General features: G+C 37.8%; 1 protein-coding gene across 5 annotated transcripts; it reads left to right on the forward strand.

The window, feature by feature from the left end:
• Positions 1-242: 242 nt before the first annotated feature.
• On the forward strand, positions 243-25,360 carry LOC121752018. 5 transcript variants are annotated; one of them, XM_042146888.1, is made up of 35 exons: positions 243-1,143; positions 1,421-1,565; positions 4,534-4,812; positions 5,406-5,573; positions 5,718-5,930; positions 6,387-6,481; positions 7,153-7,324; positions 7,964-8,388; positions 8,625-8,748; positions 9,150-9,242; positions 9,338-9,409; positions 9,665-9,802; positions 10,431-10,584; positions 10,689-11,056; positions 11,482-11,945; positions 12,041-12,385; positions 12,797-13,018; positions 13,259-13,349; positions 13,467-13,544; positions 13,675-13,965; positions 14,060-14,257; positions 14,335-14,823; positions 15,033-15,194; positions 15,280-15,609; positions 15,689-15,771; positions 15,914-16,018; positions 16,850-17,078; positions 17,525-17,884; positions 19,181-19,282; positions 21,088-21,231; positions 22,000-22,088; positions 22,665-22,747; positions 22,832-22,947; positions 23,891-24,076; positions 24,617-25,360. In XM_042146888.1, the coding sequence occupies exons 1-35, from the start codon at positions 320-322 to the stop codon at positions 24,680-24,682; spliced, it is 7,503 nt and encodes a 2,500-aa protein (XP_042002822.1). In that variant the 5' UTR covers positions 243-319; the 3' UTR covers positions 24,683-25,360. The 5 variants fall into 5 exon arrangements, 3 of the variants coding, with proteins under 3 accessions (XP_042002822.1, XP_042002823.1, XP_042002824.1); XM_042146889.1 differs by having other exon boundaries at positions 1,008-1,143; positions 1,421-1,596; positions 4,578-4,812; XM_042146890.1 differs by lacking the exon at positions 243-1,143 and having other exon boundaries at positions 1,458-1,596.
• Positions 25,361-26,047: the final 687 nt, after the last annotated feature.

Genomic DNA, 26,047 nt, shown 5'->3' on the forward strand with positions numbered 1-26,047 from the left:
CTCCAAGAGAAATGTGTAAATACCAAGAGATGTACATTTGGATTAAACAGCCTTCGCTCCATTTACTATTTTATAATCTTACGCCAACAGAAATGTCTAATTAACACCAAGAGATGTACATTTGTGATTCAGCCTTTAAAATTAATATGGAGGGACATATACGACGCCGTTTTCCCAATTGCTAATCGGAATATATTAGTACTGCAAACAAGACATGGAGTACTAAATCAATTCCTGCTGAATTCGTCTCTCTCTCTCATCTCTCAACGCACACACAACAATACATGTACACGAGCTCGTCTGAGCAGAAATTCCAACCATGGAAGACAAAGACACCGAGCTTCTCTCTAGAGTTGCCGCCAACCACTTATTCCTTGGCCAATTCGAGCCGTTTCGGGCCACGGTGCGCAGCCTCCGCGCTCGAAATCCCGACCTGGCCCGAACCATTCTACAGACGGTCGTCGCCCGGGGCGGGAGGCTCGGCACGCCCGACCCGGTCACGTGGTCCGATCCATGCCCCTCCCCCGCAGACCTCACCTTCTTCTGCACCGTCGAATTGCTCCAGTTCCCCGACGCTACCTCCAATCTATGGTCGTTCGACCCCAATATGCTGAAATTGCGATCCGAATTTTTGTTGTATGCACATATTGTTAGTTTTAGGATTCAGCGAACAATTGAAGGCGGTGTGATTAGGAATTTGGATGAGGACAGTGTGAGGAATGAAGAGCTGCGGGTTTTGGACTTGCTTACGCAGTTGGGGCTGAGCCGTTTGAGGCCGGATCTGGTTGAATCTGGAGAGCCGGAGGAGTTAGGTTTTAGGGGACCGGGTGAAGCTGAGTTGATGGTCTTGAGGGGGTCGATTTTGGAGAATTCTGATATATATGACGTGTTGTGTGACAATATTGGTGAGCAAGTGGGGTGTGTGGAGGCCGAGGATTCGGGGGGTTTGGCAATTGCTCTGAGAAAGGGAGGGAGGCGGGTTAAGGAGAAAGAGGAGGAGTTATTGAGGTTGGTTCAGAAGTGTGTTCAGACTACACATATGGATGCCATGAAGCAGTGCCTGGAGAATGGTGATGTGGATGGTGCTATTTCACATGTTAGGTTTCTTCATTTGAACCGAGGTGTTGAAGAGGCTGAGTACCGGTATGGTTATTCTCGTTGTTGTTGATAAGGTGTTTGTGCCTGCACTTGAGTTGCAGATGTAATGTCTAGTTGGTCACTGCGATAGCTAATGGGTTCAGTTACAGAATACGTATTGAGTATTTGTGTTTTCTTATTATTCGCTGGGAAATAAGCTAAACCTTGATGTTAGTATATTATGCGCAATGCATTATTGAATCCATGTGGTAATAGTTAGAATAATCTTCTTATGTGATGCCTTTATATCATACCACTGAATTTACACTCTCATTTTTTATAGCATGGTTTTGCGAGATCTTCTTAAGAGGGTGTTGTCAGGACTACATGATTATGGAGACACCTCACGAGCCATACAGAATAAAGTGTTTTCCATATATACAGAAGCGATTTCGTCTCAATGCACTCATCTTGTTCGGATGCTTCAGGTTTTGTTGATGCTCATATCTTATATTACTGGTAAATTATTGTTTGGAGGATGACTGTTTACTTCCGATACACATGACTTTCCATATGTTTGATGTGAGCAAGTAGCGCATGACCTGAATTCATGAATATCTGAGACTCTTAGCTATATGAAAAAGTCCTTTAAGATCTTGATAAGATACTGCCGAGTGCATCCATTTTCAGATTCTTGTGGAGTTCTGATGTGCAACTAATTGTTTTATTTGAAATGAGACTTAGTTTATTTTATGATATAAAGTAAGTTTGTTGATGGGCAGCAACCCGAGTAAATGGCCTTTTGAACGTACTAGAGGATTAATACTTGTAAAGATGGAGGTGCATTTGCTGGACTTTTGAAATGACCAGTTTGTATGCTTGTGTATGTGTTTGTCCGTTGTTTTGGTAGTCTCATACCGGCGAGGACAAGGTGGTTGTCTTCTAATAAGGACCTGTAAGGTGTATCCCCAATAGTTGGGTTACTTGGGTACATGTGTGCCAGCAATTTATGTCGGGAGCTGTTTTTAAGCATTTTTATGTTACTGTAGTCAATTTCATGGCAGTATATGTACTTTATTACTGCCTAAGTGCATATTTAAGGAACTAAGTACTCCCACCGTCCCACTCAAGATGTACACATTCTTGAGTGACACGGGATTTTAGGAGTTGTTAGGCGGAATAAGTAGAGAGAAAAAAGGTAGTTGAATATTTTAATGGGGAGAGAGAGGAGAGGGATTAATTTTCAAATATAGAAAGTGGACATCTTGAGTGGAACAAACTAAAAACGAAAGGCGGACATCTTGAATGGGACGGAAGGAGTATTAATTAAGACTCCGGCCAAGCAATAGGATGGGACTGTTATTGAAAGGGCCAAGGAAATATTACTAATCTTCTGAGCATTTTCTAAAATAAAGTTTGGCTATGGTGCACGGGAACATAAGACTGCATGACTGTCGCTTGCTAATAAGAAACATACTCCCTTCGTCCCGGCTAAGATGACACGTTTCTTACCCGGCACGGGATTTTAGGAGTTGTTGGTTAATGTATTTAATTGGAGAGAGAAAAGGTGGGTGTAAGTATTAAAATAGAGAGAAAAAGAGAGATGGATATTTTAATTGGAGTGAGAAAAAGTGGTTGTATTTATTAATTGGAGAGAGAAAGTTTCCAAAAAAGGAAATGTGTCATCTTACTTGGGACAAACTAAAAAGGAAAACGTGTCATCTTAAGGGATGGAGAGAGTATAAAATTAGGTGGATCCATGCACAACTGACAGTTGGAGATGGTATGTCGCCGCTCCATCCTTTCCGAACACTTGAAATGAGTTTCATCTGATGAGGAGCAAGCATGGTGTGCAAACGATGAAACAAAGATGTCTGTTTCTATGGTTTTAATTTTTGAAATACATTATCAGCAACTTGAGAATGAGTGAACCATTCTTTAGTCCGCATATTCCAAGTGAAAATGGGTTGTTCAACATGAAAATCCGCTTAGTCAACTCGTTGTCCATTGCTTATACTGAATTGTACATAGAAATAACTAAGCCAAAATTAGGGGACTCTAACATATAACATTGAGTGGAGTTAATCCTGTAGCCTTATGGATGTTGTTATTATTATAGTACACCTAGCAATCTAGAGGTGAAAATACTCCAAAATCAAACATTTCCGATAAGTCTCCAAACATCTGTTAACAATCAGAATAACCTCCGACTGATCATCACCTCAGGATGATAGGCCATTCTGATATGCAATTTCATACCCATAGAATGGAAATGTTTAGGGAGATGGGCGGATTAAGCACACGGCGCAATTGATGAATGCCACTCCATGTTTCATGACTTTTTGATTAATGCCACTTCATGTGTCATGGCTAATTGATTAATGCCATTCCATGTTTCTATTGTTTCATGATAATGTTCTCTATGCACCTAGCCTCAAATGCATTGCACTAAGAGGTAAAGGAGAAGGAAAGTTGTCCTGGGTCGATGTAAGGGCTTGTTGCATCACTTCAAAGTTAAATTGCTTCTTGCCCATACAACCAAATTTGGTTGAATATTTCTTGCATAGTCAGCGTCCGGGTCATCTTGCTGTCGTCTTTGATGAAATGACGGTGTTGCCCTATAATCCTCAGAAACCAAACACTCTGTCTAGAGAGGTGGAACTGGCTTTTGTAGACAATTAATATATTTCTTGGGTCAATGAAAACGCCCTTCGGCCCTTGAGACTATGTGCCCCAGTATTTTCATTGCTTGTTATCGCCATGATCACTTTTTAAGGTCATGCTAATTGCCAAAGAGTTATCACGTGTGATAGGTGATCATCCTAGATATCGTGTGGATATAAGTGCAAAGTTGTTATTTAAGGCTAACTGAAATTCCAGGTCCTATGTTGCATTCTCCTTATGATATGCACAGATTTATGATAATATAGGCACATGATCACTGTTGCCCGTGAATTTGTTAGATACAAGCTTATATGATCAGTTGATCACTAAAATTTCCTGTGAGTTTTGAGTTATGAAACTAGATCTGTAATCATAACCTTGCTGATGCTTTTGAATTTTTTTTAATGTATTTTGGCATTGATGTAGAATACAGAAGGTACAATGTTATCGAGAGTTAAAGGAAGTGGGAAGTCTTCTCATAGTCAGGGTGCTCATTTTCTAAATATGTGCACATACTATGATCTAAACTACATAGACATTTAGGGCTATGAATAAAGGTGACAAAAAACTTTGGAAAGAGGGGTTGGTGCTCATATAAAGTGTGCGAAAACTGTAAATATACGTGTTTGGTAAATGAATGGTGATGAAGATCTATCCATACTTGGCTCATATGAATTTATGATGGGTAATTCATGACTTCATGTTAGCTATTCAATTTGAGACTCGTGTTGCGTGAACTATGTTTTATAATGCAATTCGAAAGAATTCTTATGTCTATCATCGGCCTCACAGTTTATCCATGATGAATTACTCTCTCAAGAAATTGATGCCTACAGTGCTTCAGAAGGCGACCAGATCCCTCTCCCCCTTCTGCGCCTTCACAAGTTCATTGCGCAATTGATGCCTGACACAGTTTCAGCCGAGACACCAGTGCCTTTGAAAGTTGCAACTTCGCTTTGCATGAGAGACATGTGTCACTATGCTCGTATTAGAGGCTTGCATGTACTTGGATGTGTTATGGATACTGCTCTGTATCTTGTGCGGACAGAACAGATCCAAAAAGCTTGCCAGGTTTATTCTCTAGAACTCATCAGGGCAATGCTGTGTAAATATAAGTCCTGCCTTGAATTTAAGCTTGAATTTTAGTATGCTGCATTTAACTGTTCACTTGAGCTATTTAAACAGTCCACCCTCCCCCATCTCCCCCAGTGCCAACACACACAGATGGAGCTATTTTCTGCTGTAGAGTTTACCAAGTAAACTCTACACATTAAATACCAATACGGTACTTGATCTAGCTGATGTCTGTTGCATGTCTTCCATGCAAAAGGTTACAATTACAAGCTGTGAATATTTTCCTAAGATTTTCATATGTTTTCTAAAAAAGTGAAACCTTTTTTTTGGTGATTCTATCTTCATGTTCTTCTGCTGAAGGAAAGGGAAACTTTGGAATGCTCTGTACCTTTTCCTGGGACATACGCAGAAGTCAGAAAACTTTCATATGTTGATTCTTCTTTAGTGACATGTTATTGGACCTTCTTCTAAAAAATTGGCTTACTAAAATTTCTGATGTAAACAATTGGTGTCTTTTTTGGTCCTGGTTGAAAATTATCATTTTTGAGTTCTGATATTGTTTAACTTATGCTGGTGACTCAACACACTAGATTCTTATGCTCTTTCCCCGGCTTCAACCCTTGGTAGCTGCTTTGGGATGGGATCTTCTAGCTGGGAAGACAACAATTAGAAGGGAACTGATGCAGTCTTTGTGGGCAAGTAAATCTCAAGCTCTTCGATTGGAAGAGTCCTCTCCATATGATAATAAATTAGATGAGGTAAATATCTTTGACCCTGGTTAAGTTGCTAGCCAATTTCTATTGGTGCCAGTGAACTGTGCTTTTGTACGGTGACAAGAATCCTCTACTTAGATCTCCTATACATGCAAGCTACAGATTTGCCTAACATGTCGCTGTTGTCAGGTGTCCTGTGTAGAAAATCTTTGCGATACACTATGCTACCGGCTTGACATTGCTTCTTTTGTTGCGTGTAACAATTCTGGTCAACCATGGAGTCTAAAATCCTCAATACTATTATCTGGAAAAGACTTAGAACAGCGGTATGAAAATGCTCAATTTGATCCATTCGTGGAAAACTTCGTACTGGAGAGATTATCAGTCCAGAGCCCCCTTAGGGTAAGACTCTAAATTTGTTTTACTTGTACACACCCCCACTAACTTTCCTGTCAGATGACTAGGATGTGCTGGTCAAATTTGATACTCCTTCCATCCTTTATATTATTTTGCCAATTTAGTCCGTCCCTCAAAAGTGTGTACTTTCCACTTTTAGAAACCTCCTCACCACTAACCCCTTTATATTTTATTCTCACTGTATTGACTTATTTACACAAAAACCAAGCACGACAAACCACTTACCTAACATTCACAATTAAATACAATACCGCTACAACAAATGTTGGCCCCTTTTCCCTTTCATCTACTCACTCACCTAACATTCATTGAAACTTGTGCCGAAAAAGTGTGAGCACACTTATAAGGGACGGAGGGAGTACTTATTACTGAATGGTCTAACATAATTTTTTGAATTTATAGCTTTCTTATGCATGGTATTCCACCTATTTTTTTTTGTAGGTGATATTCGATTTAGTTCCTCAAATAAAATTTCAAGATGCGATTGAACTCCTTAGCATGCAGCCTATTACTTCCACTCCAGATGCTTGGAAGAGGTGCAGTTTTCATTTACCCACTTCTTGGGGTTGTTACACAACTTGCTAGCTTTTAAGTTTCAATTTTATTTTGAAAGTAGAGATCCTATTCAGCTGAGGGTGGTAGAGTTGCTGACTTAAGGAAGAACCTTTCTCTTCCATAATTTATACTCACATGTTGACTGTGACGCTGCAATTCTTTGTGGTTATCGGCTCAAAGATGACATTTATCAGTGATATTTGTTTGATGCCATCTCAATTATTTAGAACTTTGTTTGATATATTCTAGAATTCTGATATCTATAGCTTCCATCATGATTCTGAAAATGATTTTGTTATCTACTTGCTTAGCTGTCTGAATTATATATGAATGGTTCTGCTGATGATTTAGGTAAAATCATTTAAAAAAATTTATAGCCAAACCGATTACTTTTTCTCAGAACCTTTATAATTCTGAAATATCTTTGTGAAATACTATTGCTATGAGCCTTTTTCCTGTATATGAGGAGAAATTATTGATGCCTCGTCATAATAATTGTTAAGTTTCTATTCAGAAATTTCTTTTAGAACTGTGGTGGTTTCTCGATGCAGCCTTTATCTTGTTCTCAACCATTATGTTGTTGGTTCATATTTGGAAATATTTACAAAAAAGAGTTGTTGAACTTCCCAACCTACCATTTGCATGTTTTCAGGATGCAAGATGTTGAACTTATGCACATGCGATATGCTCTCGAATCTGCTCTTCTTGCACTTGGAGCTATGGAAAGGAGTACAGCTGATGGAATGGGAGATCAGCAAATGGCTTTCTATTGTTTGAAAGAACTGAAGAATCATTTTGATGCAATCACTAGTACTGCCCGCAAGGTTTTGTGAACTTTGTACTCTTCATATTTGTCATTATTGTCTTTCTGCACCAAAACGAGGAATTGTGACCCTGCCCTTGGTATTGCTATAGTCACCATTCAGCAATGCGATGAAAGTTAAGCAGCATGGATTTATGAATTATTTGATGCTTTCATGCTTCAAGCATGGAGCATCGCCTACATCTATATATGTGCTGTGGCTTTGACATCTGGAAACATAAATAAAACAACTCCCTGTATTCTTACTAATCAGGACATCTCTCTTGAATGATTCACACTGTTAAGTTAATTGTTCTTTCCTCCAAATTCTTAACAATTATCTTGCTTTTCATCCTTTTATGTCAGTAGTTTTGGGAGTAGGATTGACTTTAAGTCAAATATTTTATGCTGTTAGTGAACCATTATTTGCTATGAAGGAGGAATGATTGTTTTTAATCATATCTCAACATGAAAGCCATCATCCTTTTTGCAGAAGATTGGGAAGTGGTCTAAACTCATAGCCTTTCAGTTCTGTTGTCATAAGTTGGTGTCTTTCATTCCTTATCACTTCGCTGTACTGACTGGTGCTAGAGTATCTGTTTTTCCTTTCCCTTGATTCTCCATCATTCATTATGCTATGGCTGGTCATTCTGAAATGCAGATATATACGGTGAACATAATAATCTCACTTCTATACATGGACAATCTACAAATTGATTTGACACCTTATGACCTAATGAGAAGACAATCCAAGTCATTTAATTCTCGTGGTGGGCTACAAGTTGATGTAATAAGCAGAGAAGGGGGAAATGAGATGGTTGTCTCCTTTACAGGACAAGTACTTAATATTTTGCGGCAGCAACTACCGTTATCAATATCTGATCTGGACAATTCCTTGGATGGTCATATATCTGCTGGAAGTAAAAAAGCTTTAGATTGGAGAATTTTGACGGCAAAACGTTTCATTGAAGACTGGGAATGGCGCCTGTCTGTTTTGCAACGTCTCCTTCCGTTATCTGAACGCCAGTGGAGGTGGAAGGAGGCTCAGACAGTGCTTCGTGCTGCCCCATCTAAGCTACTTAATCTGTGAGTTTCTCTATTGGTTATGATTTATTGGTTCCGCCAAGTGATAATTTTTCCATTTCTGTATGTAATTCTATGGAACTTGGACAGACCCATGCAATTGCTGGTTATGCTATAAGAATAAGTCCATAATTTTGCAGTTTAGACATTGTATTTGCATGAGTATATGCTTGTATTCTTGTGGAAATAACAATTGATTCTCCACTGTTGTTGGCCGGTGGTGATTGCTTGTACTTCAGTTGCATGCAACGGGCAAAGTATGACATTGGAGAGGAAGCTATTTCTCGTTTCTCTTTACCTCCAGAAGACAAAGCCACACTAGAATTGACTGAATGGGTGGATGCTGCATTCAACAAAACATCTGTATGATCCTAACTATTTCTGCAAATATCTTTCTCCATATAAGTTTTGATGGGTGCTAATTTTATGTTCTTGTGAAACTTCTCATGTATCTATAACATCTAGTAGATTCGATCTAGCATTTTGGTTTTTCCTGTGAAGACTTGTTATTTTTTGTGACGAGGATTTCTTTCTTGTGCCTCCCTAAGAGCGTTGCCTTTGATAGCTTGACATTTTAAATTACCATGTCTGTGGCTATCCTGTGCTAGTCACACCAAATAAAATTATAACTGAGAAATCAGGAATTCTAGCATGAAATGTAATGAAAAAGCATGCTATGTTTAGTTTTTGCATTTATCTCATGAACTTTTACAGAGGGATTTCAGAGGACTACAAATCTGATTTTGGGTTTGATTGAGTACTAGGTGGAGGATGTGGTATCACGTGCTGCTGATGGTGCTTCTGCTCAGGAATTAGATCTCTTGTCGTTGCACTCTCAGTTGGGACCTTTGGCAGCTGTAAGTGTTTTGCACTCTTCTAAGCCCTGCTATGGTGAAGTTGCTGAACTTCTTGCAAACATTACTGACACAAATGGTGGTGTTTTTTGTTGCAGATCCTTTTATGCATTGATGTAGCTGCAGGTTGTTCGCGGTTGCCGAATGTGTCTTCGAAGCTTCTGAATCAAGTATCATAACCCAATCTTCTTTGAACAGTTTTTAAATTTAAGATTTTTTTGGTTTATTTAAAGTACTACTATTCTCCTAGTTTTCTTGAGTCTTATGCTGTAACGAGTGGAAAGGGGGGTATTTTGGATTTTTTACATAATGGAAAGTTTTAGTTTTAGTATTGGTAGTGGAGTTATTTCTAATGGTCATTTCTGATTTGAAATGAAATTCATGATATGATTGGATTGAATTTGACTCTAATCTTTTGACGCTAGGCCCAGGTTATGCTTTCTGAGATCTATCCTGGTAGTGCTCCAAAGACAGGACCAAGTTATTGGGATCAAATTCGTGAAGTGGCCATAATTTCTATTGTGAAACGTGTCCTTAGGCGCTTGTCTGAGTTATCAGAACAGGTAACTTGAGCTTTCGAGTTTGACACCAGAGAGCTATTCTGAATATCTATGATAATTCTATGCATTTGTCTTTAAAATCCAGATCATGTCTAAGTTGCTACATGTGTATTTCTTTTGTCTATGTTATGACTGGTGATTCTGAATCATTTTATGGATATCATCAGTCTTGTTTGCAAAATGCAGTGGAAGTCAGCACGAAATTTATACCTAGGGCCAACAACATTTTTAATTTAACAATGCATTAAGGAACTTGATATTATTTTATTTTTTTTGGTAAAATCACAATGTGATTTGGTTTCTTTGGAAACCAGTGTCAGGCAGATTGAGGGGTCTTTAGAATCTTTGCATTTCTACTGCATATCCTGTAAGAGATCATATTTCCTAATGAGAATTCTGACTTTCCTCTTGTTGACATGATATGGGAAGCATTGTTACCAACAAACATCTGAGTTTTCTCATGCTTTTGCTGCTAGCAAATTTTGTGATATTGCTTCTAACCGGATCTAAAGTAAATTATGTTTTGTGTTTATTGAATACTTTATGACAACATTTTTATTTTTGTTATGCATGTTCAAATTCATTTTTATCACATGGTTAGTCCTCACTTGTTTGTTAATTCATACCCCAGGACAAACCCACAGCTCTCCAGGCTCTTTTATCAGGTGAAGTGATCCTGTCATCGTCAATTGAGTTTCACAGACAAGGTAACAGAGATCGGGCTCTTGTTATGCTTCATCAAATGATTGATGATGCTCATCAGGGAAAGCGACAGTTCCTTGCTGGTAATCCCTTTGACGCTGTACATGTTTCTTCAGTGAACATAATTCTGGTGATGTGCAGATCTATCAACTAGGCTTGTAATCCTTATTATTCATTTAAATGTCAGGTAAACTACACAATTTAGCTAGAGCTATTGCTGATGAAGAAGCGGAAAGAGACCATGCTAACAGTGAGGGCTCATATTCTGATGGGAGAGGGCTTCCAGGTTTTGACAGGAATTGGGTTCTGGGGCTTGGTTTGAGACCCTCAAAGCCGCCACCTTTGGCTTCAGAGTCTGGAGAAAGTAATGCAAATTCTGCAAGTTATGATGTAAAAAATTCAGAAAAAAGATTCTTTGGTCCCTTTGGCCCCAAGAGCACAACATTCCTTTCTCAGTTCATTCTCCACATTGCCACAATCGGTGACATTGTCGATGGGACGGACACCACTCACGACTTCAACTACTTTTCAGTAGTTTATGAGTGGCCCAAAGATGTAAAGTTTCTTTCTCCTCTTTATTTGTTTTAAATAATTTCTGTCTTGTTTGTACCTTGGGAGCTACGTTTTCTCCATATATGGGAAAAATTGTGCATATTCTATCTGGTCTGCACAGGTTAATTTTAAAAGCTTAGATTTCAAAAAAGTTTTAGTTAATAATATTGATCTTTGGTCTGGATATTGACACAGCCATTGACCTTTACTTTACCATGCTCAAGGACAGTGTGATTCTCAATTCATTATTCTCTTCCTCATTATCTCAAGCAACATATTGTGTCACACCTACCTGCTTGTTTTACTGTTCTCAGTTTTATTTCCTTCAATTTGTTTGCCTCATCAGAAGTTTACCCTGTTTAAATGTGCAAACATCAGGAAACTGCTGCTGGGTCCATTCTGACTTATCTTATTGTATCATTTTTCAGCTCTTAACTCGTTTGGTATTTGAAAGAGACAGTACCGATGCAGCTGCTAAGGTAGCAGAAATAATGAATTCAGATTTTGTCCATGAAATCATTTCTGCATGTGTACCTCCAGTTTACCCTACAAGATCTGGGAATGGTTGGGCTTGCATTCCAGTAATTCCCACTCTCCCTAGGAGTTATACTGAAAGCAAGGTTCTCTCACCCTCTTCCCGAGAAGCTAAACCGAAGTTCTACACACGTTCTTCTGCCACTCCGGGGGTCCCATTGTATCCTCTGAAGCTGGATTTAGTGAAGCATCTTGTCAAGTTATCTCCTGTCAGGGCTGTCCTGGCATGTGTGTTTGGAAGTACTATGTTGCACTGTGGCAGTGATCCAGCAATTTCTAGTTCCTTAAATGATGGCTTATTACCGACTCCTGATGTTGATAGGTCCTTCTATGAATTGGCTCTTGATCAGTCAGAGAGGTCTGCTTCCATCAAACCATGCGGTTCCTTTTGAGTAACATCATGTATGATTTATGTAAAGTAACCCATGCTGTTCCTTTTGTTTTGATCTTCAGGTTTCCAACCTTGAATCGCTGGATACAAATGCAAACTAATCTTCATCGAGTTTCTGAGTTTGCTGTTATGACTGAACATGGAACAGATGATGTGAAAGATAATGCAGAACCCAAAACTGCTGTGAAGCGGTTTCGTGATACTGAGAGTGATTCTGAACCTGAAAGTGATGATATTGCTGTTGGTAATAACATTTCGCTGTCATTGCCTGAGGTTATGGACCAAAGCAATGCGACATCTAATGCCTGGCATGAATCTCCAAAGTCTAGAACAGCTGCAGATGTTAATACGGTATTCCTTTCTTTTGATTGGGAGAATGAAGCACCTTATGAAAAAGCTGTAGAGAGGTAATATATTAATCATTATGTAATCTGTTGGAGAGTTAGAAAGTCATTATTTTTTGTTTTGTTTGGAGCCTAGTTACTATATTGTTTTTGGCCTCGCAAATATAGTATGATGTTGTTCACTTAAATCATTGATCAATGCATCATTAACATACCATGCTTTTTCGACTTTTGATATTCATAATTAACATATCAATGCCAAAAAATATTCTATTATGTGCTAGCAATCTTAGGTACTGTACTAACATATGTCTTGTTTTGCTTCTGGGACCTCTTGTTTCATCATACCTTCTTATTTTAACCAGTGCTCGTTTCTGTTTCTTATATGATAAGTTGTTAAGTGTTACTATGGCTTTTCTCTTGTTCATGTGGTGTGTATGAACATCTACTGACCTTTTCAATTTGCTGTCATAGATTGATTGATGAAGGAAAATTGCTGGATGCTCTTGCTCTGTCGGACCGCTTCTTACGCAATGGGGCCTCAGACCATTTGCTTCAGATGCTTATTGTAAGGGCCGAGGATGAAACAAGTGCACAACAAACTCAAAGTAGTTCAGCCCTTCGTATCTGGAGCAATAGTTGGCAATATTGTCTACGCCTGAAGGATAAGCAGCTGGCAGCTAGACTTGCTCTGAAGTATGACTACTAGTTCAGCTCTCTGGTCTTTTCATTATTTATTAATATTTATGTATTGTATTTGTATCTGTATATATTTGGGTAAAGTTGCATCTTACCATGTGGTCTTCCTTTTGTATCTTTATTAATGTAAATTCTGCTACTCTTTGTCCCGATCTTTGGTACTGATAAATGCTCTCTCTATGCAAGTCCTTTGTTATGTGCTACAGTTTTTAAGGGATTTATGCTCTTTAATTTCAGATATCTGGATAGGTGGGAGCTGGAAGCAGCATTGGATGTTCTCACTATGTGTATCTGCCATTTGCCTGATGGTCATCGACTTAAATCTGAGGTACCTGATTGGCTTTAATTGGTCCCATCAGATTGGAACTTATATCAATGCTTTGGGACTTTTTTCTTGTGATGCAATATCAAATTTGACATTTTGTTCTTAATATTTTATGAATAGGTTATTCAGAGAAGACATGCACTCTGTAGATACAAACATATTTTATGTGCAGATGATCGGTACAATAGCTGGCAAGAGGTTAATTATATTTTCTTTCATTAATTGCTCAACGTGAACAAAAATCTTGAACATTTAATGCTTGTCCTTTTCTTTTGGAGATCTACAAATCTCATTATTGTGCTATGCTATCAAATTTATTTCGATATAGGTAGAGATAGATTGTAAAGAAGATTCTGAGGGTCTTGCGCTTAGATTGGCTGAGAAAGGAGCAGTATCTGCTGCTTCAGAAGTGGCTGAAAGTGCAGGACTTTCTATCGAACTTCGTAGAGAACTTCAAGGGCGTCAACTAGTCAAGCTTCTCAACGCAGACCCAGTAAATGGTGGAGGCCCTGCAGAAGCTTCACGATTTCTATCTTCTCTCCCTGACCCTGATGATGCTTTGCCTGTTGCAATGAGTGCAATGCAGCTTTTACCCAATCTCAGATCAAAACAGCTTCTTGTATGTTGAGGGAGTTTCTTTCAATTCTGGTTAATATCTGAAAGTCGTATTTTGGTTATGTCAGGTTAGTAAAACTGTGTTTATTTTCAATAAGGTGCACTTCTTCCTTAAAAGGAGACATGGAAATCTATCCGAAGTTGAGGTTTCCCGGTTAAACGCATGGGCTTTAGGTCTTCGTGTTTTAGCTTCTTTGCCATTGCCATGGCAGCAAAGATGTTCATCGCTACATGAACACCCTCAGTTGATTGTAGAAGTTCTATTGATGCGGAAGCAGCTGCAATCTGCATCTCAGGTACATTATCCTGAACACATTGCTTTGATTTATAGTCCATTAAGTTGTAAACCACTTGGTGCATTAACTTCTTACAGATTCTTAAAGAGTTTCCTCTCTTGAGAGACAATAATACGATAATTGCATATGCTGCCAAAGCTATTGCTATTAGCATGACTTCCCCTGCCAGGGATTCCAGAGTTTTAGTTTCTGGTACAAGACCAAAGCAGAGATCAAAGGCTGCCACATCGACACGGTCATCATTTAGTAGTAGCCTGAGTAATTTGCAAAAAGAGGCACGCAGAGCATTTTCCTGGACTCCTCGTAATGCAGGAGATAAGGGTGCATTAAAGGATAGCCAAAGGAAGAGAAAGAACCCTGGAGTGGCACAATCGGAAAAAGTTACTTTGGAAGCAATGTCTGGCATCCAGGAAGACCGGGTTTCAGTATTCACTGCAGATGGGCAAGAAAGGCTTCCTTCTGCTTTAATTGCAACAGAGTGGATGCTTACAGGTGACCCCGAAAAGGATGAAGCTGTTCGTTCTTCTCATCGATATGACAGTGGCCCCGACATTATTCTATTCAAGGTACTATAACATGTATTTGAAACATGGTGTCAGTTTGACAAAAAATGTTATGTACCAAAAACAATCTTTGCTTGAAACGTGTGAAATTCTATAGCATATCTAGGTATCTTACAAATATTTATAATTACTCTTGAGTCAAATGCACTATTACTGAATATAAACAACTACTGAATTGCTGTCTGGCTAATGGTTGTCTCTGTTTTCCCAAGGCATTGCTTTCGTTATGTTCAGATGAAAGTGTATCTGGCAAAGGTGCTTTGGACTTGTGCATGAATCAGATGAAAGTTGTTTTGAGCTCCCAGCAGCTACCTGAAAACGCATCTATGGAAGCCATTGGCCGAGCATATCATGCAACAGAAATATTTGTGCAGGTATCCAATTGTGATACTTTTTTGAACTGAAGTAAAAGCTTTCATGAATTTTTTTACCTGTTGATACTTGTTTTGTATTATGCAGGGCCTGCTTTTTGCTAAATCCCAGCTCAGAAAAGTTTCTGAGGCAACTGATTTGTCTAGTAATTCTGAAAAAAGCAGGGATGCTGACGATGCATCTTCGGATGCTGGCAGCTCTAGCGTGGCTAGTCAATTAACCGATGAACTTTCGGAGGCACTATCACAGGTTGATATATGGCTTGGACGTGCTGAACTTTTGCAAAGTCTTTTGGGATCAGGGATAGCTGCTTCCCTTGATGATATTGCTGATAAAGAGTCATCTGCACATCTTAGGGACCGGTTGGTCCAAGAGGAACGATACAGTATGGCTGTATATACATGCAAGAAGTGTAAGGTATAAATATTGGATGTCATCTTAAGGGTTAATTACCCTTATAAAACCGAATAACTAACATTTTATTCTTACCCTTAAGATTGAGCTCTTTCCTGTTTGGAATGCATGGGGACATGCCCTGATTCGGATGGAGCACTACGCACAAGCTCGTGTAAAATTCAAGTAAGTCGACAATTTTGAGGAGAAATGAATAAATGAGTTTCTGTTACTAGTCATTCTGGTCTCTACTTTTATGTCTTGTTCTGTGTTAGTGGGAGATGTTTTTGCTGTGTCCTCTTGGCTTTTCAGTCATAAAAATGTGCAGGCAGGCTCTTCAGTTGTACAAGGGTGATTCTACTACAGTGATCCTAGATATCATTAATACTATTGAGGGAGGCCCTCCGGTCGATGTGGCATCCGTCCGGTCCATGTAAGATTTCCTCCGGTCAATCGTGTTTTTTGGTGCTTATTACATTAGAAGAAAACTATGCAGTTTATGGTCTTCAGATTTTAAAGAGCCAATAAGAGAGTGCTACCAGCCTCAGTATTGCTTCCTCATTAATCATTGTGAAGGGAGATTTTGCTTAATCCTGCTAACACGTAAAAAATATTATGATCCTATGAGAACAGTAAACAAAACATCTTTGCAAGTGAAATATCGTTCTAAAAAATCATCAGTTTAGATGCCCTCCAAAAGATACGATGTCTGGCATGGATTCCACCTAGAGTGATTTAACATATTATGATTTGATACTCTACTGTTACATAATTTTAAGAGCAAAGCTTGTGGCATTGTAGGAATGACTATTTTATCTACTCATACTTATTTGGTATTCACATGCTATGTGACCTTAGTGATACGTTTGAATGGCATGGTGATAAAAATCTAGCATTTCCTAGAAGTGCTCAAAACCTTTTTGTGTAGCATCACGGGCTTCTTTATAGAGAATTACTCCCTCCGTCCACGAATAGGAGTCCTGTTTACTTGTCTACATTATTCTCTCTCTTACTTTACCATTTCTACAATTTAACTATTTATTATCATTTTTATAAAACATGTCAAAAAAGTAAACAGGACTCCTATTCGTGGACGGAGGGAGTAGATTGGTTGTTTAGCGCTTAGTGCATATGTACAATATAAACATCTTGACATTCTCTCCAAAAGCATCCATATGAAATGGAGCTTTCTTACCAATACAATTTAGTTTCTTTGGTGGATGATATTAACTAGTTTTTTTCTGGCCCATTCACTATTATATAGGTATGAACATTTGGCAAAAAGTGCACCAGCGGTCTTAGATGACCCTCTTTCGGCTGATTCCTATCTCAATGTCTTGTACATGCCTTCTACTTTTCCACGTTCAGAGAGGTCCAGGAGGTTCCAGGAAGCCGCAAAGGATAATTCGCTGCATAATCCACTTTTTGAAGAGGGACCAAGAAGCAACCTTGACAGTGTTAGATACCTTGAATGTGTAAACTATTTCCAAGAAGTATGGCTCCAAATTCTTCTGATTTGGTTTTTGTTTTTGCATTTTCTGTGCTATTTAAGTTTTGGTTCTAGAATAGTTTTAGTGAGCTTATGATTTATATCTCTATAGTGTTCTCTTTTGAGGGGAAATATCTAATATGTTTTGTTTGCTCTATATCTTTGAGAATTGAGTCTTACAAGCTGCAGAATAACACCATTTCACCTGTTGTCTGGGACTGCTATATTTCATGTACACATAGTTTAGTTACTATTTGATTATTGCTATGATTTGTGGGATTCAGCTGATAAATGCTCTTCCTCCAAAACATCCCATAGTTATTCGTAGTGTTTTATATGAACTAGTAATATCTATTCTTGTTTAACGAAGTAACTCTACCAACTTCATTATAGTCATCCATCTGGCCTTGCATTAATAACAAATCCAAAACTTGTTAAATTGTGTTGCAGTACGCTCGGCAGCATGTGCTAAGCTTTATGTTTAGGCACGGGCGATATAAGGAGGGTTGCCTCTTACTTTTTCCAGCCAACTCTGTGCCGAATCCATCGCAGACATCATCTATGGGAGTGGTTACTTCAACTTCTTCCCCTCAAAAACCTGATCCTTTAGCAACTGATTATGGGACAATTGACGATTTATGTGATCTTTGTGTTGGGTATGGTGCCATGCCTGTCCTGGAGGAAGTGATATCATCAAGGATTTTGACAACACAGGATGAGTTGGTGAATCAGCATACCGCTGCAGCAGTTTCCCGAATTTGTCTTTACTGTGAAACTCATAAGCATTTCAATTATTTGTACATGTTCCAGGTAGATGCACTTCCTCATTCATTACTTCTCTCATTTTTATTTCTTGTTTAGAACTTATATTTGCATCATAGTTTAAGATCCCTGTGAAGTGAACAAATGAAATTGTCTCGTTGACAATGAGAGTATATTACGTTTGTCACGTAATCTTCATTATGATGCCATAATTTCTGGTTTGGCCTTACTAGTCAATGTGTTCCATTGCTTGGAAGTCAATCCTGACTATTGAACTTTTTACTTACTGTGTCTTCACTATGGATCTGTTGATATATACTCCATTATTAAGCGTGTGATTACCATTTATTTTTTCCTGCGACGTGTACTGATATAGAGCATTTACTGTGATCAGACCAAATTTATATATGTAAAGAAGCATAATTTGTAGATTAGTTGTCTTAGTTAGTGACATGTATTCCCCCATATCATACCCCTTCGCATGGCGAATGCATGCTTTTCATCAATGTTATCAAATAGCGGATATGGCGGCGCCATGGCGCTATGGCATGGCGTTCGGTGGTGGAAACGCCATAGCACCATGTCGCTGCCATAGCACCGCCATATCCGACATTTGACAACATTGCGTGTGTACTGCATTTAGGAATAAGGCATTATGCAAGAAACAATGTTATCAATCTACTATGGCGGCTTATGGCGGTTTGCCTAAAAACCGCCACAGGGATATGGCGTATTAGTATGGCGGATATGGCAGTTAATAATTAAATAAATAAAATAATACTTATATATTTATATATAATTCAAAAATTTTAAAAATATTAAAAATATTACATCTAAAACACTTTAAACAATTAATAAAGCATAAAATACCACTCTAACCTCCATGTTTCTTGCATAATGCCACATTCCTAAATGCAGTACACACACAATGTTGTCAAATGTCGGATATGGTGGTGCTATGGCAGCGACATGGTGCTATGGCGTTTCCACCACCGAACGCCATGCCATAGCGCCATGGCGCCGCCATATCCGCTATTTGATAACATTGGCAAGAAACATGGTGGTTAGAGTGGTATATTATGCTTTATTAATTGTTTAAACTGTTTTAGATGTTATATTTTTAATATTTTTTAATTTTTGAATTATATATAAATATATAAGTATTATTTTATTTATTTAATTTTTGACCGCCATACTAATACGCCATATCCCTGCGGCGGTTTTTAGGCAAACCGCCATAAGCCGCCATACGAGATTGATAACATTGATTTTCATAACACACAGGACAGGACTATTGTTGAATTTTGCATACAATTTACTCATCACTTTGAATTGATGACTTAGGTGATCAAGAAGGACCATGTAGCCGCTGGCCTATGCTGTATTCAGTTATTTATGAACTCTGCTTCTCAAGAGGAAGCTATAAAGCACTTGGAAAATTCAAAGGTGAGTGATATACTTTGTAAATGCTTATGGATCTAGTAAAGTTCTTGAGGATAAAAATGGAGGTAGTAAAAGCTAATTTGAACCAGGGTCGATACTCGATAGGATCTTAAGGACATAAATTTGTTTAATTAACCACAAGTAAATATGAATTTCTCTCTCTTACTACTTTATATGCAAAACTTTAGCTCACTCCTTAAAGTTGGGAAGTGAGAATAAGTCAGACAAATCTTTGACATGTATTAAGATTTAAGACTTCCAGTCTGTTTAGACATTTGACTTTGGATATAGCCATACTGATAAATGATACTCCTAGTGTAATGGACACATGAACTGCAACGTATAATGGTAGTAAAAGACAAGAACACTAAATCTTGTCAAAAGAGGCAAAACATAGAATGCAGAGCTTTATTTTTGCCCTTCACTACGTAACGGAAAATTTAATGATGGCCAACTGTATTGGTTTCTAAGATGTGCTCAAAACCCCCGTGTGGTTTTAGATTTGTTATAGCAGGACTCTAGAGACTCCCGGCATTGTAAAACATCAATATGCAGTTATTTCTATTCCATTAGTGTTGCTGTCAAAAATAAATTTTCTAAAATACGCAGTTGTCTAGATAACAGAATCCATGTCCATATCTGGATCATAGTTAGTGCCTTTGGTTGTGTTAATAATAGTGTTTATGTTGGCTCAGAAAATAAAAATTGGCAATTGATAACCTAGCAAGCATGCTCCAGGATTAATTGTTCAGTAGGTCAGGCAATATGAGTGGTACCTGTTACCACTTCCTCATATTGCTCACAAAAATTACTGTGTAATAACTAATGACCTATATTAAGTGTGAAAAACTAATATCTGTAGATCTTAACTCCTGGGAAAATTAACAGCATAAAAAAGGTAGAACCACTTTGAATGTATTGCAAAGTGTGTGCTTTTAAACTGAAAAACTTGTTTGTTCATCATGTATTTGATTTCAGAACTTTTCTTTGAACTTGCTCCACCAAATTTTACCATAGAACCATTTTCAGCATTAAACTAAATTGAGGCAGACTTATCTCAGTAAATAACACTCAGATAAGCCTGCTTCAGCATAATAGTGCTAACTGATGACTGTCATTGTAATCTCATTGTATAACTCTTGCACATTTTATTCTCTGCTTCAGATGCATTTTGACGATTGTAAAACATCAATATGCAGTTATTTCTATTCCATTAGTGTTGCTGTCAAAAATAAATTTTCTAAAATACGCAGTTGTCTAGATAACAGAATCCATGTCCATATCTGGATCATAGTTAGTGCCTTTGGTTGTGTTAATAATAGTGTTTATGTTGGCTCAGAAAATAAAAATTGGCAATTGATAACCTAGCAAGCATGCTCCAGGATTAATTGTTCAGTAGGTCAGGCAATATGAGTGGTACCTGTTACCACTTCCTCATATTGCTCACAAAAATTACTGTGTAATAACTAATGACCTATATTAAGTGTGAAAAACTAATATCTGTAGATCTTAACTCCTGGGAAAATTAACAGCATAAAAAAGGTAGAACCACTTTGAATGTATTGCAAAGTGTGTGCTTTTAAACTGAAAAACTTGTTTGTTCATCATGTATTTGATTTCAGAACTTTTCTTTGAACTTGCTCCACCAAATTTTACCATAGAACCATTTTCAGCATTAAACTAAATTGAGGCAGACTTATCTCAGTAAATAACACTCAGATAAGCCTGCTTCAGCATAATAGTGCTAACTGATGACTGTCATTGTAATCTCATTGTATAACTCTTGCACATTTTATTCTCTGCTTCAGATGCATTTTGACGAAGGGCTATCAGCAAGATCTAGATTAGGAGATTCCACAAAACTTGTCAGCAAAGGCATCCGGGGTAAAACTGCTAAAGAGAAGCTAAGTGAAGAAGGACTAGTCAAATTTTCTGCTCGTGTTGCCATTCAGGTACATATTTGCAATGAATACGGAAGTTAGTATCTGGTAGTCTATTCTTTGTCCATCTTCAAAATTGATTGTCATCGATAAGATCTCTGTCGTACCAAGTCTTTCGATGTGGTTGTGTCCATTTGGCAAGTGGCTTGTGCTACGCAAGATTTTTGCTATATGCATATTTTTTCTTGCTTCTTCTTTGGACCCTTAACATCAAAAGATGATTCTTCACACTTGAACATTTTATCTTGGTATTATATTTATTTTTATCAAATTTATCTTGGTATTAAATACGCATTCCTTTAGTTTGTGTTTGTTAATTTAACATCTTCTATGCCTTTGGTCATGTCATTTTACTTATGGGTTTGCACGTATGATGCTTCAGTCATGATTTGTTTTGGCTAATCTTGAAGTCTTATTTGCAAAAAAAGGTGAAGTGCTATAGGGAATACCTTTCCAGCCCCCTATTGGTCACTGTACCTTGAAAGAAATTAAGCTAATTTTCAGGATCAAGAAGATCCTTTGAGCTAGTGGGGCAATGGGGATAGAATAGAGTTTGGAGTTTTTCAGATTTTGCTGGAGATTGGGACTGTATCTTTGCTAGGATGTTATCAGCTAGTGCAAATCATTTCATCAACTAAGCATCTTATATATTTCAAATGCTTTATTAAACTTTGCCAACCAATAAATTTAATATTGTTTGGCATAGTTTTCTATCCAAATGTTTGATTGCATCTCAAAATTTCAACTTGTTTATATTTGCAAATGCTTGACAACTTGTAGATTAATGTGGTGAGAAGCTTCACTGATGCTGAGGGACCTCTCTGGAAACACTCTCTTTTCGGGAATCCAAATGACCTGGAGACATTCAGGTTCTACTTCATTTTTCCTGTCCTTCTTGTGAAGTGTGTAATGTTTGATCTGTCTATCCTCTGCGTACTTTGAAATTAAGTCAGTTTTTATATGTCCCAATACATAATCACACTACATGTTCTAAATTTGGCAGCTAGGTTTTTATAGCTGTCCATAATTTGATGTTATGTCCATGTATTCAAATCAAACTCAAAAGGAGAGCTTTCTATCTTTTTCTTCCTACTTTCTCTATATGATGATATAGCCACATGTAAGTGTACATTTCAAATTTCATTTACATGGAGCTCCATAAATTTTCATCCAGCTCAAAAGTTGTAGCTTTTGTTCTGGAATTTTTCTGCATATGTGCAGTCATTAATCATTAAGGTCATTGAGATGTTCAGAAAAACAGGCATATTACGGCATTTCAACCATTTCAGTCCTTTCAGTGATTGAAACCTACATCTTTCTCCTCCCCTGACTTGCCACACCTTGCCCAGTACCCACTGCTTTCATGCTAGTATGCTACCGAGGAGTTTTATTGTGGGAGCTGTATTTGATCTTTATCCTTACCAAACTTATAATTTTAAATGCAGGAGAAGATGTGAAATTGCCGAAACTCTTGTTGAGAAAAATTTCGACTTGGCATTCCAAGTAATATATGAATTCAATCTTCCAGGTAACTTCCTGTAATTTTAAACTTAATAATGTAATGTACTATACATTGTGAAGAGTGACATGTCTTCTGCCGACACCATCCCAGCTGTTGACATATATGCTGGAGTCGCTGCATCACTTGCTGAAAGGAAGAAAGGGGGTCAATTAACTGAGTTTTTCAGAAATATCAAGGGTACCATAGACGATGAAGATTGGGACCAGGTAATATAGCTATCTGCTTTGCTAATTTCCATGTGATCCCCTGTGTAAGAGATGGCTAATGTCGTTGGGATATTTCTGTATTTATAGGACTTAGTGCTAAATGTGTTCTGTTTATCCAAATTTGAAGGGGAAATATCATAATTGTGTCAGAATTGGTAGTGCATCTTGGGTATGTTTAAATAATGCTAATATACTGCAAACAGATCAGATAACTTGCAAGATATGTGAGTCAATCTGCACTTGTTGCCAACTACTGGCCTATTAATGTAGTTGGCTGGGAACTGTTTAAGATTGTTTTAAATAGAAAAATAGATGTACAATATACGGTACTCAAATTAATGACAAATCTAGAAGTAGGAACATTGTGCTTTTTCAATCATGTCTGATGCCCAAAGGTGTGGGTCAGCAAGTGAGGTTTTGTTTCTCAGTTTCCAAAAAATGATTCAGCACCGTTGTTTTGGAAATGTATTTCACTTCACCCACACATAACTTTCATATTTTCTCCGACAAGAGAAGTGAACTACTGTCTCTATGTTATATTCCCTCCATCCCATTAATAACGTCAATACTGGATCTGGGCATGGAGATTAAGGAATGTAGTTTTTGTGGCTATAAATTAAAGGTGCCCCACATGTACGATGATTTTTAGGCACCTTTTTAGGTTTGAGACATTATGAATGAGACAACCCAAGAGTGGTTTTGGGACATTAGCGGGGAATGGAGTATATGTGATTATGTTTCATCTACATATCTGGCAGTACAGCATACTTTTGTTTCAGGTGGATAGACCTCCACGCTTGACCTGATGGAGTATAGCTTCATAATGTTTATGCGCATTATGAAGCACTGAATTGGAATTTTTGCTATAGTTACCTTCATTGGACATGATGTCACCTTGCGAAATGCACTGAGATCTTAATGAAATATTGAATATTTTTTGCAGGTCTTGGGAGCAGCTATTAATGTCTATGCCAACAGACATAAGGAACGCCCTGATCGCCTCATTGACATGCTGACTAGTAGCCACAGGAAAGTACTTGCTTGCGTTGTCTGTGGCCGACTAAAAAGTGCTTTCCAGATAGCATCTAGAAGCGGAAGTGTTGCTGATGTTCAATATGTTGCACATCAGGTTATTCTTCCATTTCTTTGGATTTCATTTAGTTTATGTACTCACTTCCCTTATTTTCTCTCTCTGTTTGATCCTTACTACATAACTACAGTAGTTATAATATTGCCCTTTGCATGTGCTTTATTATACTAAAAAATATTTCATACTTATTTGTTTTGCAAAGGCATGTTAGTTATAAAAAAAGGTGGAAACGATTAGCTATTTAAAAATAGAAATTATAGATGACCCACCTCAAGAGTGAACTAAAGTAAAACCTTTGAGAGTAGAACGTGAGTAGGCCGTTACTTGACAGTGCAAAACAAAATATGACTATCTATGGCCAGAGTATGAATAAGAATTGAGGGAGTCATAAAGGTATCAAAAATCTTACGATTACTCAGTGAATGGAAAAGTTTTTACGAGCACTAATGTTGCGTTTTTTGCTTGGTGAACTAAGTTACTTAGTTGAATTAATTTGTTTAGGCCTTATGATTCTCAATTTAGGTATATTTGGTCCAGTATAAATTTAATCCATGGTTAAACATGGACTCCTTTCTGCAGGCATTACATGCCAATGCACTTTCAGTTCTTGACATGTGCAAACAGTGGTTGGCTCAATACATGTAGCTTGACAAGCTTAGAGTCGATTTTGAGATGTCTGCAATTCACTACACTGCTGCATCGTCAAGTGTTGGAACCAATAGTATATCCAAGTTACGTGGTGAACATTACTCTGATGTGAAATTCTGTTTTTTGGTTCCAAACTGGGGAGCAGTTGGTTTCAAGACCCACCCAGGCTAGAAATGAGTTACCCCTTAGTGAATTGTGATTCTGCTACAGCCATAGTTAGAAGTCGATTCTTTGGAGAGAATTGGAATTGCAAGCATATAGCTCCACAGACAAAGGTTGCCGGTCCTTTTTTGGGTTTTCCTCCAGAAGCTATGATGATTGGTGATTATATGGTTCAGAAAAATCTTGGTTCAAAACCAAGTCGCAATACCTGCTGGTTGTTTTGTTTGTATAAAAGTTGTCGATACAAATACTTGTACAATGTAGAGGGGGCCCACCGAGGGACGAGGCTTTTTCTTTGTTCCTTTATGGGAGAGAAGGGAGGAGATGTCCAGTTTTTAGAGTCGCCCAGCTCCTTTCAAGTAAGTTATATATATGAAGCTATTTATCTTTGTTTAACAGCTTATGTCCAGTTTTTAGAGTCGCCCAGCTCCTTTCAAAAGAGGTAGCGGTGAACTACTACTAATTTCTTTTTAAATATTTCCATTGCATTATGAATTATGATGCTCACTTACAGATCTGCGACTTTGATATTCATTTATTTACTCATTAATTTCCCAGGGTCAACGATATGGCATACATCCACATTCATTATTGCTAAATACTTGCCCAATTGGGTATAAGTCGGTGAATGATGCTAGCAAAGAGAGTCAACTTCTCTTGTTAATTAAGCTTGATATAATTAATGAGGATAATATGAAATAAGGTCGGCATATCGTCTATCGTTTATTTAACCACGAATTGTAGGTATAATATAATGGAATTATCATGTTTTCAGTTTTGGTGTTGGTGGAATGGGGGAGGTTGATATTAATGGCAACTAAGCTTCGCTGTTTTTAGCATTCCCAGATCAAGATTGTGACTATTGGAGAAATGTGTCATTACTGATTTTGATATCAATTCAAGAAAACTTTGGACCACACAGTGAATATGGGAGCTTTAGAGGCAAAACCCACTTTAGGTCTCTATTCTAGATTTCTAGTAAAATTTGGTTCGATAGATATATTTTGTTATGCAAATCCCTATACATAATGGCTTGGACGAATTTAAGAGAAAAATACTACCCTACCTCTTAAATTGATTTTAGGGATTAACTTGAAAAAAAAAATTCTATTGAAACAACTGAAATTATATTGGGACATAAAAACTATCATTGCCGGGTACTAAAATCATAACGTTCACTCGTGTTTGATAAGAATTTAC

The sequence above is a fragment of the Salvia splendens genome, chromosome 10 (genome assembly GCF_004379255.2).
Source record: "Salvia splendens isolate huo1 chromosome 10, SspV2, whole genome shotgun sequence".
NCBI lineage: Eukaryota > Viridiplantae > Streptophyta > Magnoliopsida > Lamiales > Lamiaceae > Salvia > Salvia splendens.